Raw genomic sequence first — 14,887 nt, forward strand, 5'->3', positions numbered from 1 at the left:
AGGTACATTATTAACACGGACCAGAGGATGCTGACCAACAGGTACATTATTAACACGGACCAGAGGATGCTGACCAACAGGTACATTATTAACACTGACCAGAGGATGCTGACCAACAGGTACATTATTAACACTGTCAGCGCTGACCAGAGGATGCTGACCAACAGGTACATTATTAACACTGTCAGCGCTGACCAGAGGAAGCTGACCAACAGGTACATTATTAACACAATCGGTGCCGGGATGCCTTCAAAGTAGGAGCTCTGGGGTGCCGGAAAGACATGGCCCCTTTTACTCTGAAACGGTTAAAAACTAACAGCACATCATACCGCACGATCGTAGTTAAGTTGATCATCTGATTCATAGCCTGCTAGCTATAGCAAGCCGAGTATGTAATCACATCCTCCTAGCTTGTAGCTCCTTCTAAAGCTATGGACCAGAGCTAATCATGACCATCATAAAGACCCGTGAACCGTGGTTGTAAAAACATCGCATCGCACGGCTGTCCTCTCCTACCCGCTCCAGTCTTGTGAACAACGTAACATGCTATGCTCCGCCGTAGAAAGGTCTTGCGCATCAAAACTAGCAGATCTACATAGTGAACCAGTGGGGTGTGTGTGTTTCATAGTGACCCAGTGGGGTGTGTTTGTTTTTCTCTACCAGACAGCTGAGTCGACACCTGGTGGGTCTGTGGACGGCAGAGAATCCAACGGCCATGAACCTGCTCAAGAGAATCCTGGTGAGATCCATGTTTTCACTCCAACGCAGACCTGTACAGATCCATGTTTTGCATCGCTCCCAGCCTGTGGAGCGATGCGATCGGTTTTGATATCATTAAAGGACCACTTTTCAACCTATCTTCATATAATAGGTCCTCACTAATAATCATGAAAAAATGGCGCAATTTTGTTTCTACTCTGTCTGTGTCTCATAGGAGGGCTGTGGGCAGTTCAGAAACCGTCTTCAAGTGACATCATCGATGGGGAATACAAGCTAATAGAAACCGCAGGCTTTCTAGTCCTGAAAGTTGCAATGCGAAAATGGAAGACATCGTTCTCACCATAATGAACATCTAAACATTTTTGTAAAACAATGAGAGAGACAGAGGTTTCTAAACTGCCCACAGCCCTCCTATGAGACACAGACTGAGTAGAAAGAAATCGTGCCATTTTATCATAATTATTAGTGATGACCTATTATATGAAGATAGGTTGAAAAGTGGTGAAGTGGTCCTTTAATCCTTTTGATCGATCTTCGTCCTCTGCACTTACGGCGTCAACTGTGTGCCTGCAGTGATTGGTTAACTGTGACTCCTCCCCCTCCAGCCTACCGGCCTATTGGCCTATCTGGACAGTCCTGACCCGGTCCCCGAGAGAGACGTGGACAGGATGCACATCAGGGACAACCTCAAGATCGCCACGGTAACTGTCAATCACAATGCATCCATTTGGATTATTTTAACATTGGGTCCGGTTGCCATGCAACGCCTCCGTCACCACCAGCTATGGGACGTTATAACTCATCTCCATTTACCTCTCGGTTCAAAGCAGGGTTTTCAAACCTCCATGGGTCCACACACACACACACACACACACACACACACACAGTAGGACAGGTTTTCTGGGATCCACTCAGGTATAATACCTGAGTGGATCACAATCTAATAAAGATATAGTTTTGACTCAATTCATGATTAATGTTGTAATGCTGGAGCTGTGGCTCATTAGATTGTTATCACCATGAAACTTCCACAGTTGATTACTTACACGAAGACAACGATTTATTGTATTACACATTTTACATGTTTAAATATGCAAATGAGGCATTTATGTAGGAAAATATGCAAAATAATCGAAAATATGAAAAGGCTACTACCGTGGAAGGGTTATCATGTATAGATTTACTTGTATTGATCCTATAAACAATTTAATGTAGCTCTAGTTTTTCCCACCAATGTTAGAGCTCTGGCTCATGGACTAAGAACCAAAGAGAACTGAACCGGTTCCCACTGGGAACCAACCGTCGGGGTGGGAGACTGTCTGAGACGCCTGGTATCTTCCTAACATCTTGTTTGTGGTGTTCCCCTCCTCCCTCCCGGGCGGTACCAGGACCAGCTGGGCCGTACCAAGGTGTATTTTCCTAACTGTATTGTTCCCCTCCTCCCTCCCGGGCGGTACCAGGACCAGCTGGGCCGTACCAAGGTGTATTTTCCTAACTGTATTGTTCCCCTCCTCCCGGTCGGTACCAGGACCAGCTGGGCCGTACCAAGGTGTATTTTCCTAACTGTATTGTTCCCCTCCTCCCTCCCGGGCGGTACCAGGACCAGCTGGGCCGTACCAAGGTGTATTTTCCTAACTGTATTGTTCCCCTCCTCCCTCCCGGGCGGTACTAGGACCAGCTGGGCCGTACCAAGGTGTATTTTCCTAACTGTATTGTTCCCCTCCTCCCTCCCGGGCGGTACCAGGACCAGCTGGGCCGTACCAAGGTTCCAGAGTGGCAGCGCATGGCGGGCAAGGCGGCCAAAGAGGTGGAGAAGTACGCCAAGGAGAAGGCTGACGTGGTTCTGATGCACTGGAGGGACAAGATGGGCATCGCCCAGAAAGAGGTGAGGGTACATTCTGACTGTTATATTTTACTCATGATCAGAGCTTCCGTTGCTCCAGACTGTACGACGGAAGCATTTATATTTTACTCATGATCAGAGCTTCCGTTGCTCCAGACTGTATGACGGAAGCATTTATATTTTACTCATGATCAGAGCTTCCGTTGCTCCAGACTGTATGACGGAAGCATTTATATTTTACTCATGATCAGAGCTTCCGTTGCTCCAGACTGTACGACGGAAGCATTTATATTTTACTCATGATCAGAGCTTCCGTTGCTCCAGACTGTACGACGGAAGCATTTATATTTTACTCATGATCAGAGCTTCCGTTGCTCCAGACTGTACGACGGAAGCATTTATATTTTACTCATGATCAGAGCTTCCGTTGCTCCAGACTGTACGACGGAAGCATTTATATTTTACTCATGATCAGAGCTTCCGTTGCTCCAGACTGTACGACGGAAGCATTTATATTTTACTCATGATCAGAGCTTCCGTTGCTCCAGACTGTATGACGGAAGCATTTATATTTTACTCATGATCAGAGCTTCCGTTGCTCCAGACTGTACGACGGAAGCATTTATATTTTACTCATGATCAGAGCTTCCGTTGCTCCAGACTGTACGACGGAAGTATTTATATTTTACTCATGATCAGAGCTTCCGTTGCTCCAGACTGTACGACGGAAGCATTTATATTTTACTCATGATCAGAGCTTCCGTTGCTCCAGACTGTACGACGGAAGCATTTATATTTTACTCATGATCAGAGCTTCCGTTGCTCCAGACTGTACGACGGAAGCATTTATATTTTACTCATGATCAGAGCTTCCGTTGCTCCAGACTGTATGACGGAAGCATTTATATTTTACTAATGATCAGAGCTTCCGTTGCTCCAGACTGTACGACGGAAGCATTTATATTTTACTCATGATCAGAGCTTCCGTTGCTCCAGACTGTACGACGGAAGCATTTATATTTTACTCACGATCAGAGCTTCCGTTGCTCCAGACTGTATGACGGAAGCATTTATATTTGACTCATGATCAGAGCTTCCGTTGCTCCAGACTGTACGACGGAAGCATTTATATTTTACTCATGATCAGAGCTTCCGTTGCTCCAGACTGTATGACAGAAGCATTTATATTTTACTCATGATCAGAGCTTCCGTTGCTCCAGACTATATGACGGAAGCATTTATATTTTACTCATGATCAGAGCTTCCGTTGCTCCAGACTGTACGACGGAAGCATTTATATTTTACTCATGATCGGAGCTTCCGTTGCTCCAGACTGTATGAAATAAAAATGGCTGTTCTTCCCTGATCAATACATTGATGATCATTTAGAAATGTTACTAATCACACCGTCGAGATAATTATAACTGAATTATTAGACCGTGCTGCTGGGAGGTGGTTTTACCCTAATAATAATAATTATTATTATTATAATTATGTTTTTTTTGGATGTGAAGAAATATGACCTTGTTATTTTGTAACCATCGATTAGTTTGTGTTTATTAGCATGTATCAAATCCAAGTCATGTGATCTAATTTATTGTCAACGGGCTGATTTGTGTTGTGTTGTCGTTGTAATGATGATGTCATAATGATGATGATGTAATAGGCTCCGCCCCTCTTTGATCCAAGAGGACCAATAATCTCTCTGTTGTTGTCTTTGTCCCGCCCTCCTCATGGTTTTATCTGCTGTCAATCAATGCAGCAGGACAGAAATAACCTGGTGAGTACCATACGGACCAATGGGGATCCATCTGGTCTGTCACTGACCCCGCCCACCCCTTATGCACGCACACACACACGCACACACACACACACACACACACACACACACACACACACACAGTCATGTGACAGTGGTTGCGTTCTCTAATTGGAGCCGGATCAGCTTCAGCTCTGAGGAACACATACCATGATATCATCATGACTGTAATTATACCGTTCTGTAGTACTAATATAGTGTAGTAATTATGAAGAACGCACCCACATGGAGGGATCATATCTTGGCATTTATGTTTTGTGAGGCTGTTTTTTGTACATTTGTTTTAATGTTGGTGTTATAATAATAATAATATAAATATAAATAAATAAATGTTATTGTGTCTGTCTCTGGATTCTAACGTTGGCTCACCGATTAATTTTTTGTTACCGATGTTTTGTTGCAACAAAAACACAATCTTTTGGGCCTATCAAAGAATTATTTGTTTAGTCCAAAATATTGTGTTTATTGTCATGATTTTTGTCTGCGGCGTAACCGTCTTTAAATTAATACATTTTGAAATGTCTGAGGAAATATTTCCTGGTCCTGGCGGCGTCATTAAAGGTGGCGGGACTGGGACGCTCATATATATACAGTATTTATACAGTATTTGTACAGTATTTATACAGTATATAGCAGCATAACATTGTTGTTAGTTTTTCAGAAAACTTGTGTCAGGATTTAAAAGGCGTTTTTAGAATCAAACTCAGTCCTAAATGGGTAAAGACAATCTGATTGGATTGTGTAGTCCAATCAGAAGCTTTGTTTCCATTGTGTAGTCCAATCAGAAGCTTTGTTTCCATTGTGTAGTCCAATCAGAAGCTTTGTTTCCATTGTGTAGTCCAATCAGAAGCTTTGTTTCCATTGTGTATCCAATCCCATCAAGCTGTCGTTGTGTTAAATGTCGCTCACTTCATCAACATGTCGTTTTAATTAATGTGACATAATTATGCAGCGGAAGCAGGTGGATTTACATGTATGTTAATTAATGAGGTGTGTTAATGATTATTCAGGAATGAATATTAATGACTTCCAGAACCCATACATTTATGTTAATTAATGAGGTGTGTTAATGATTATTAATTTCCAGAACCCAAACCAGAAGCCGGTCATCCTGAGGAAGAGGAGACAGAGGATCAAAATAGAATGTAACTGGGAGCTCTTCTACTACAGGTATGACCTTTGGCCTTTGAACTATGACCTTCTAGTACTACAGGTACTCATATCGAGGCCCCAGTGAGGCTCTCTGACGTTGAGGTGCTCGGCCCTAGTGGTAAGAGGAGGGACTGCAGGCGGATCCGTGAAGTTAAACCCATGTTTCTATATCGGTGCTTCTCAAACAGTTTCATGTCAAGGACCTCCAGAATTATCTGTATTTGGCCACCGACCCCCATCTGAAAACATGTTGTTCCAGGGACCCCCCCCCCCCCCCAGAAGCAAAGATTTGAGTGAAAAACTTTCGCTCTGAAAGAATTTATATTCAAAGGTTTGTGCCACATTTTCACGATTAACCACTTGAACCCCAGGGTAATTTTTTTAATTTTCATCTGATATTACATTGCCCAAACTAAATCAGTTATAACTCCACAGCTACAGGGCCTAGTTGTACAATATTGTTGTCTATGGATAGGTGACACTTTGAAAAATGTATATCAGGTGGAAGTTCTACAACTTCTGAACTGCAGTTCCTCCAAATGTGGTGTCTTAGAACTGAAGTACAACAATTATGCAGCCATTTTAGAGTGGTAGTAGACGGACTACCTATTTTTTAACAAAAAAATAGCACCCTCTATATAACCCTCTGTGTCCTGATTGGTCCAGATTCCAGATGGACCACGCCCGCTCCAACCTCATCTGGAACCTGAAGACCCGGGAGGAGCTCCGGGACGCCCTGGAGGGAGAGATGAGGTCGTTCAGCGTGGACCGAGAGCTGGGCAGCGCCTCGGTCATCTCCTGGAACCACCAGGAGTTTGAGGTCAGGGGGGTCACGGGGTCATCGCTTTGAGGTCAGAGGGGTCACGGGGTCGTCTCCAGGGCTCAGCGTAGAATGTTATCCAATAGAGCGCCGCAGTCCCGCCCCCTTTCAGAACAACGAGTGGCCCAGGAAATGAAACCCCAATGCATTCTCCCATCGGCACTTCTAATATAATTTATTTAAAGACGGTTACGCCGCGGACAAAGCCAACTCGGATCGTGACAAATCATGACAATGAACACAATGTTTTGGGCCGATCAAATAATTAGAAAGAAGAAAAGAAAGTCAGGAGACAAACAACACTTTGTTTTGTTTTTCGTCTTATAAATTATTTGATCGGCCCAAAACATTGTGATCATTGTCATGATTTGTCACGATCCGAGTTGGCTTTGTCCGCGGCGTAACCGTCTTTAAATAAATTATATTAGAAGTGCCGATGGAAGAATGCATTGGGGTTTCATTTCCTGGGCCACTCGCTTTTCTGAAAGGGGGCGGGACTGCGGCGCTCTATAGAGCAGTGGTTTTCAACCAGTGGTCCGGGGACCACCAGTGGTCCTTGAGAGGATTCCAGGTGGTCCCCATTCAGCTAAATGATGGAGAGTTGGTAACCAAATCGACCCTATTAGGCGAAGAAATGAAACCATTAACTTACCCGTAACTTACATTATTGTTAAACATCTGAATTACTTAATTTACAAGAAGTCTAACACAATTAGAAAATATAAAAGAATTGTTATTTTGATCAAAGCTGTTGTACAGCATAGAATTGTGGACAAAAACAAAACTTTTTAGTTTTGGGTCTGAGGGACTAAACCTCATCAAATGGTGGTCCGTGGCTAAATATTCTGAATAAATAGTGGGCCCTGGTATCAGAATGGTTGAAAACCACTGCAATAGAGCGTTGAATTCCCCGGTCATTTTCCTCAGACTTTTCAACAAGTATTTATTTGAAGACGTTTACGCCGCGGACAAAGAACAAACGCAGTGTTTTGGGCCCATCAAATAATTAGTAAGAAGAAAAACTATGCAAAAAGTGTTGTAACCTGACTGTTTCTTCTTCTTTCTAAATACTGTGTTTATTGTCATGATTTGTCACGACAAGAGTTGTCTTTGTCCGCGGCGTATACACGTCTTTAAATAAATACTTTTTGAAAAGTCTGAGGAAAATGAACGGGGAATTATCACCCCGAACGCCCCGGGTTATTTAATCCATTAAATCAGAGGTTATATGAATGCCTCTCAGTAGAGATACAGTGTAATAAATATGTATTAATATTATTATTTTCAGGTCAGATATGAATGTGTCTCAGTAGAGATACAGTGTAATAAATATGTATTCATATTATTTTCAGGTCAGATATGAATGCCTCTCAGAAGAGATCAAGATTGGAGATTATTACCTTCGTTTGCTGCTGGAGGAAGACGAGAGTGACGAGTCCAACGCCATCAAGAGATCGTAAGAATATTGTTATTATTATTATTTAGTGTGGTTCCCTTTGGGCAACCACACTATAGTTATTGTTATTATTAGTGTGGTTACCCTTTGTGCAACCAGACTGTAGTTATTGTCACACTTTCTTTTTTTCCTTTTTCCGGAGTAACCTACCTAACTTCCGCTGTGATTGGCCGAGCGTTGCATAACGTTTGTAGCAGCTGATTGGCTGCTGTTGGTTACGTAACCAATATATGTTTTACAATCCTTCATAAAGGCATGAATTCCCTTGCAGGGGCAGAAGACCAAACTATTCAATCGTTATAGAAATGTTCAAATTACTGCGGCAACCACACTTTGCGATTTTTTCAAAATTGTGACTGTTCTAGTTATTATTACTAGTGCTTACCCGTTCTGAATATATGAACAGCAAATGATGTTCAGGGAGGGTAATGTGATGTAATGGATCACATTTAGGAATGTGTCGTTCGTGAGCTACTGAGCCAGCGTTGGTCTTTGCATCTGTCTGTATGTACGTTTGGTCATTGTGTTGTTCCGACGGCATGGGATCTGTCTTCCCCGGGTTATAGTATTCATATGTTATGATCCAACAGATATAAAAGTGCACAGTATTGTAACTGTTGCCAAGGCAATGCCCCGTGCGGGTGGAGTTAAACCCTGTTGTTGCGTGCTAACGGTAGGCGGTTAAGAAAACGTCTCTATTTGGCCACCCCGAGTCCCCGACAGATAAGCATTCGCATTATGATGGAGCTGTTCAGTGTGTCACGCAGCCACGCTGGGTGCGCGCGACGCAACCCTCGCGTTGGCCGTGACGCAACCCCTCCCCCCCCCCGGTGTCATCAGGGGGGGGGGGGTTGCGTCAGTCACCCTAACCCTATTGTCCGGCAACTCTACATCTGACCTCAAACCTTTAGATCTCCATATATGGATATATGTCAGAACCTGTTCTCTGTCTCTCTCTCTCTGTCTCTCTGTCTCTGTCTCTGTCTCTCTCTGTTTCTCTCTCTCTCTCTAGGTATGAGTTCTTTAACGAGCTGTACCATCGCTTCCTGCTGACGCCCAAGGTGTCCATGAAGTGTCTGTGTCTGCAGGTCTGTAACAGAAATACCAGTAATATTAATACCTGTAATAATATTAATACCTGTAGTAATATTAATAACAACAGTAATAACATTAATAACTGTCTGCAGGTCTGTAACAGAAATACCAGTAATATTAATACCTGTAGTAATATTAATAACACCATAGTAACATTAATAACTGTCTGCAGGCCCTCGCCATCGTTTACGGAAAGTGCTGTGAAGAGATCGGACCGTTCACCGACACCAAGTACATCGTTGGGATGCTGGACCGGGTGAGACGCACACACCATGCACACACACACACACGCACCACGCGCACACACACACACACACCACGCACGCACACACACACACACACGCACCACACACGCACCACGCACGCACACACACGCTCCACGCACCACGCCCGCAATCACACACACGCCATTCTGGAATGAACTTGGGCCCCTTCCCTGACCGAGGATATTAAAGTAGCTAACTAGCTATAAACAACAATAATATTGTTGCTTATAGCTACGAAAAAGGAAAAAAAAGGTCATTAAGATCAATCAACTCTCATCTCTCCAACGCTCCAACCAACTGCAGAAACATGGAACCATGCGGCATCGTCACACAACCCAACATAAGATTCACAACATCCGGTCTAGATTTTTGGCTCTTCAAAATAAGACCCGAACAGGGAAATAATGCTGGCGTGAATTGTATCATAATAATTTGTCAATAAATAAATAAATATTTATTTATTTATTTATTTATAAGTGTTAACCCCTTCCTCTGTGTTTAAAGTGTACAGACAGCCTGTTAACTCTCTGCTCTATGTTTTACAGTGTACAGACAGCCTGTTAACCCCTTCCTCTATGTTTTACAGTGTACAGACAGCCTGTTAACCCCTTCCTCTATGTTTTACAGTGTACAGACAGACTGGAACGAGACAGACTCATCCTATTTCTGAACAAACTCATTCTCAACAAGGTGAGAAATGATCATTCAGTTCAATCCAATTCATTTATATTAAATCATTCTGGACCCCCTTTTTGTTGCGTTAGGTCATACTTTAGGTATTGAAAAATAGCAGAACTGGAACTACATCTTTTCAGACGGGGGTCGCCGGCCAAATACAAACATTTATTTTTGAAAACTGTCATGATTTAGAAGAATTTGTAGAATCTGGTCATTCCTAAATGGTTCAAGTGAAAGATCTACAAGCTCAAAGGGAGTCTCTCCGTGCCTCGTGTGGAGCTTGTAGATCTGCTGTTTTCGATGTTTCTGCGATGACGCTGTGGTGTGATCATGTAGGAAGTTAATTTACAGAGAAAATAAATCCACAAAAATGTTAGACTGTGGAGATTTAGAGTTTAGTGCCAGACAGCGATCCATCTACTTCCTGGTGTGTTTACGTTGCGTTACGATCTATTAGGCTGTATCTACAAGGAGGTACTATCAAGATAGCAAACGACCTCCTCTCATCCACTCTGCAGGGAGTTCCAACTACTTCCCTCTGGTAGACGGTACAAAGTACCAAGAGCTAACCGTAACATTTTTTTAATTTATTTCATACCAAATGCCATTAAGGCACTAAATGATACCATGTCTCGCTAGATTTGTTCGTTTTCCAATGTATCTGCCACTGTTGTCCTGCACTTTTTTGCCATGAGAAAATAATTGTGTTATAAATAATAAAAGTGTTGTTGCTGTTGTTGTTGTAACCGTTTGTTTTTTACTGTTTGAGACCGAAGACGAATTTCCACACGTGGACAATAAATTAAACTAACTAACTAACTAACTACTTCCTGGTGTTTTTACGTTGCGTTCATTCTTGGTGCAGAAAAATGTGCGGGAGGTGATGGACTCCAACGGCGTTCGAATCCTGGTGGACCTTCTGACCATGGCCCACCTGCACACCAGTAGAGCCACCGTTCCCCTACAGGTACAACACCCTTATTACTCTGTTAGCCAGTAGAGCCACCGTTCCCCTACAGGTACAACACCCTTATTAAAGGGCACAGCTTAACGTCGGGAACGTTACATGACTGACCCACTCAGGTGATGCAATAATACTAATGACCGTAGTCTGACCGTGCAACATGAAAACTCCTGTCGGGCGGTCACTAAAAGTTGATTTGTCCCTCTGTCATTTCCTAGTATTTCTAGTTTATTTAAATAATGTCATGCAACATGTGTCCAGTGCATAGCCTACTGCAGGCCTGGTAGACTAGATCTAGAAGACATGTGTCCAGTGCATAGCCTACTGCAGGCCTGGTAGACTAGATGTAGAAGACATGTGTCCAGTGCATAGCCTACTGCAGGCCTGGTTGACTCGATTTAGAAGACATGTGTCCAGTGCATAGCCTACTGCAGGCCTGGTAGACTAGATTTAGAAGACATGTGTCCAGTGCATAGCCTACTGCAGGCCTGGTTGACTAGATTTAGAAGACATGTGTCCAGTGCATAGCCTACTGCAGGCCTGGTTGACTAGATTTAGAAGACATGTGTCCAGTGCATAGCCTACTGCAGGCCTGGTAGACTAGATTTAGAAGTCAATTTTGTGATTGGCTGATGGTGTATCCACAGTGTGTTGTGATTGGCCCTATGGTGTCTTCAGTGTGTTGTGATTGGCCCGATGGTGTCTTCAGTGTGTTGTGATTGGCCGATGGTGTCTTCAGTGTGTTGTGATTGGCCGATGGTGTGTCCACAGAGCAACGTTCTGGAGGCGTCGCCCGACATGAAGAGAGAGAGCGAGAAGGAGTGGTACTTTGGAAACGCTGACAAGGAGAGGAGAGGACCCTTCAGCTTTGAGGAGGTAAGGAGACAAGGAGAGGAGATGAGGAGGTGTTCTTTCCTGCCTCCACATGTACAGATGTTACTGACGGTATCTCCATATATGGTCTGTTCTTCCTGCTCCAGATGCAGGAGTTCTGGAGCAGCGGCGTGCTGACGGCTAAGACGCGCTGCTGGGCTCAGGGCATGGACGGCTGGCGCCCCCTACAGGCCATCCCGCAGCTCAAGTGGTGCCTGCTGGCCAGCGGCCAGGCGGTGATGAACGAGTCAGACCTGGCAACCCTCATCCTCAACATGCTCATCACCATGTGCTCCTACTATCCTAGCAGGTACGGTCAGACCTGGCAACCCTCGTACTGTCCTGAGGCTCTGGCCCAATCCCAATCGCCTCCCTCCCACGCTGAGCCCTGATTGGACCCTCATTGACTTTAGTGACGTCAGCTTGTAAGTGCTTGTGCTGTGAGAGGCTGCAAGGGCTCCACATTGTTGTGAAAGAAATGGGACGGCACTTTGAAGAGATGAGTCTGCCATTCATGACACTTTACATCACTTTATAAAAACTGTCCTTATTCACAGCCAGTGCCTGTATACCTACATGCTTGTTCTATTTATACATGTCTATCACGTCTATTTTAGTATTTAAGCTGATCGTGCTTATTATTAGTTTCATAAATGCACTTTCCTGTGTGATAGGGGTTGTAATATTCATATATAATAATATTCATTATACATTTCATTTCCATATTCTTTTACTTTGCTCATTAGTCATTTCTCATCATGTTTCCCTTATTATTATTGTTATTAAATATATAGCCTATATCCTTCCATTTTGTCTCCCTTTGAGAACAGTGAGAAAGCACTATTGTGTTTGTTGACATTCTAACCGCGATACATAACTAATTTGCCGACTTTAATGATTGACGTTGGGAGGATCCCCCTCGTTCCCCTGGTAACGCTATGAACTGTGGGTCATTTATTTGCCAAAGTCAGCATCGACGCATGAGTCTGAGCCAAGCTAAGTCAGTGAGGCCTCATTGAGTCATTGGGATTGGGCCTCTGAGTCTGAACCTGGCTTCATCAGCGCATCTGCATTCAATCTTTCTTAATTGAGCGCGTGCCGCAGGCGTGCACCGTGCGCACACACAGAATCATAGGATCTACAAGCTCACAACGCATCGCACTGCGACACGTACAGGATACATACAGAAAATGCAGGATCAGCCTCATTATAATTTTTAAAAAATCGTGACAAATCATGACAATGAACACTGTTTTGGGCCGATCAAATAATTTATAAAAACAAAACGAATAGTGTTGTCTCCTGCCTTTATTTTCTTCTTTCTAATGATTTGATCGGCCCCAAAATATTGTGTTCATTGTCATGATTTGTCACGGTCCGAGTTGGCTTTGTCATTTATTTAAATAAATACTTTAAGAAAAGCCTATGAGGAAAAATGCATTGGGATTAATTTCCTGGGCCACTCGTCGTTCTGAAAGGGGGTGGGACTGCGACGCTCTATATCGCTGAAGATTCTGTGCCTAACGTATTGTGACATCAGAGGGTTAATTGCGAATGCAGTGATTGCAAATACAGTGAGCACTTACTATGAGACCTAGCAGATCATGTCTGTCTGTGTGTCTGTCTGTCCCGCTTTTGTGCCCATATATGGAGCTGAGTGATTTGTTTGTGATTGATGCAAGTGTCTGTCCCGCTGTTACGTCACCATGACTCAGCCATAACCATATAAGGAGTCCCAAAAGCAGCTATACGTCCAAAACCCAAATATGTACGAGCTGCGTTCGCTTCCCGCGTTTGCGCGTCTTACTTGTTAATACACACAGTGTATATAATGTAATTTATGTGTGTCTTGTTTTCCAGGGACCAGGACAACGCCATAATCCGTCCTCTACCAAAGATCAAGAGGCTGATCAGTGACAACACCTGCCTTCCTCACATTGTCCAGGTGAGTGCAGCATTCACACTGTTATTAGTACAAAACCCTCCCACGCACTCAGATCAGCCAACGCAGGGAAGCTGGAAGTACCTTCACTAAAAACACCTGGACAACAACGCTCCACACGTCCCAAACTCTTCTCCCTTCTGGCTCCAATACTATGGAATGCACTTCCCATTGCAGTCAGAACTATACAGACTCACTCCCAATCTAAACTATGGTATGAACGTCCCATAGCAGTCAGAACTACAGACTCACTCCCAATCTAAACTATGGTATGAACGTCCCATTGCAGTCAGAACTACAGACTCACTCCCAATCTAAACTATTGTATGAACGTCCCATTGCAGTCAGAACTACAGACTCACTCCCAATCTAAACTATGGGATGTACACACATTCTCTCTTTCTTTTTTTCTATGATGCAAGAAAGATGTATTTGGCGCTGCACTGTGGCGACATGGACTAGGGTTACGCTTGCATGCGGGAGACTAATAAAGTATACAATACAATACAATACAAAAAATCAACGTCCCATAGAGCGCCGCAGTCCCTCCCCCTTTCAGAAAAAGGAGTGGCCCAGGAAATGAAAACCCAATGCATTCTCCCATCGGCACTTCTTATTTAATTTATTTAAAGACGGTTACGCCGCGGACAAAGCCAACTCGGATCGTGACAAATCATGACAATGAACACAAAGTTTTGGGCCGATCAAATAATTTATAAGACGAAAAACAAAACAAATAGTCTTGTCTCCTGACTTTCTTTTCTTCTTTCTAATGATTTGATCGGCCCAAAACATTGTGTTCATTGTCATGATTTGTCACGATCCGAGTTGGCTTTGTCCGCGGCGTAACCGTCTTTAAATAAATTAAATGCAGATGGGAGAATGCATTGGGTTTTGATTTCCTGGTCCACTCGTTTTTCTGAAAGGGGGAGGGACTGCGACGCTCTATTGCGATGGCGCTAACGTCCTGTATCTGTCCGTGCAGCTGCTGTTGACCTTCGACCCCATCCTGGTGGAGAAGGTCGCTAACATCATGTACATGGTGATGCAGGACAACCCCAACCTCCAGAGACTCTACCTGACCGGAGTCTTCTTCTTCATCATGATGTACACTGGCTCCAACGTTCTGCCTGTTGCACGGTGGGTACTCACACTGTACACACACACTCACACTGTACATACACACACACTGTACATGATATGATATGATATATTACTTTATTGTCAGTTCACACTGAAATTTGTCTTGCGACACAAGC

The 14,887-nt window shown here is 43.7% G+C and overlaps 1 protein-coding gene across 1 annotated transcript in view; it reads left to right on the plus strand.

The window, feature by feature from the left end:
• dnajc13 (DnaJ heat shock protein family (Hsp40) member C13) overlaps positions 1 to 14,887 on the plus strand; it is a gene marked incomplete at its 3' end in the record, with an annotated part of 98,347 nt that overhangs the window by 41,285 nt on the left and 42,175 nt on the right. Inside the window, exons 19-33 of the mRNA XM_080793251.1 lie at positions 664 to 739; positions 1,326 to 1,421; positions 2,465 to 2,605; positions 4,326 to 4,343; positions 5,470 to 5,552; positions 6,201 to 6,354; positions 7,707 to 7,810; positions 8,823 to 8,898; positions 9,078 to 9,161; positions 9,799 to 9,861; positions 10,715 to 10,816; positions 11,585 to 11,689; positions 11,794 to 11,996; positions 13,547 to 13,631; positions 14,614 to 14,768. Coding sequence (XP_080649377.1) covers positions 664 to 739; positions 1,326 to 1,421; positions 2,465 to 2,605; positions 4,326 to 4,343; positions 5,470 to 5,552; positions 6,201 to 6,354; positions 7,707 to 7,810; positions 8,823 to 8,898; positions 9,078 to 9,161; positions 9,799 to 9,861; positions 10,715 to 10,816; positions 11,585 to 11,689; positions 11,794 to 11,996; positions 13,547 to 13,631; positions 14,614 to 14,768 — 1,545 coding nt within the window. The remainder of the gene's footprint in view (positions 1 to 663; positions 740 to 1,325; positions 1,422 to 2,464; positions 2,606 to 4,325; positions 4,344 to 5,469; positions 5,553 to 6,200; positions 6,355 to 7,706; positions 7,811 to 8,822; positions 8,899 to 9,077; positions 9,162 to 9,798; positions 9,862 to 10,714; positions 10,817 to 11,584; positions 11,690 to 11,793; positions 11,997 to 13,546; positions 13,632 to 14,613; positions 14,769 to 14,887) is intronic.

This window comes from Protomyctophum bolini (genome assembly GCF_963924005.1).
Source record: "Protomyctophum bolini genome assembly, chromosome: 21".
In the NCBI taxonomy this organism is placed as follows: Eukaryota; Metazoa; Chordata; class Actinopteri; order Myctophiformes; family Myctophidae; genus Protomyctophum; species Protomyctophum bolini.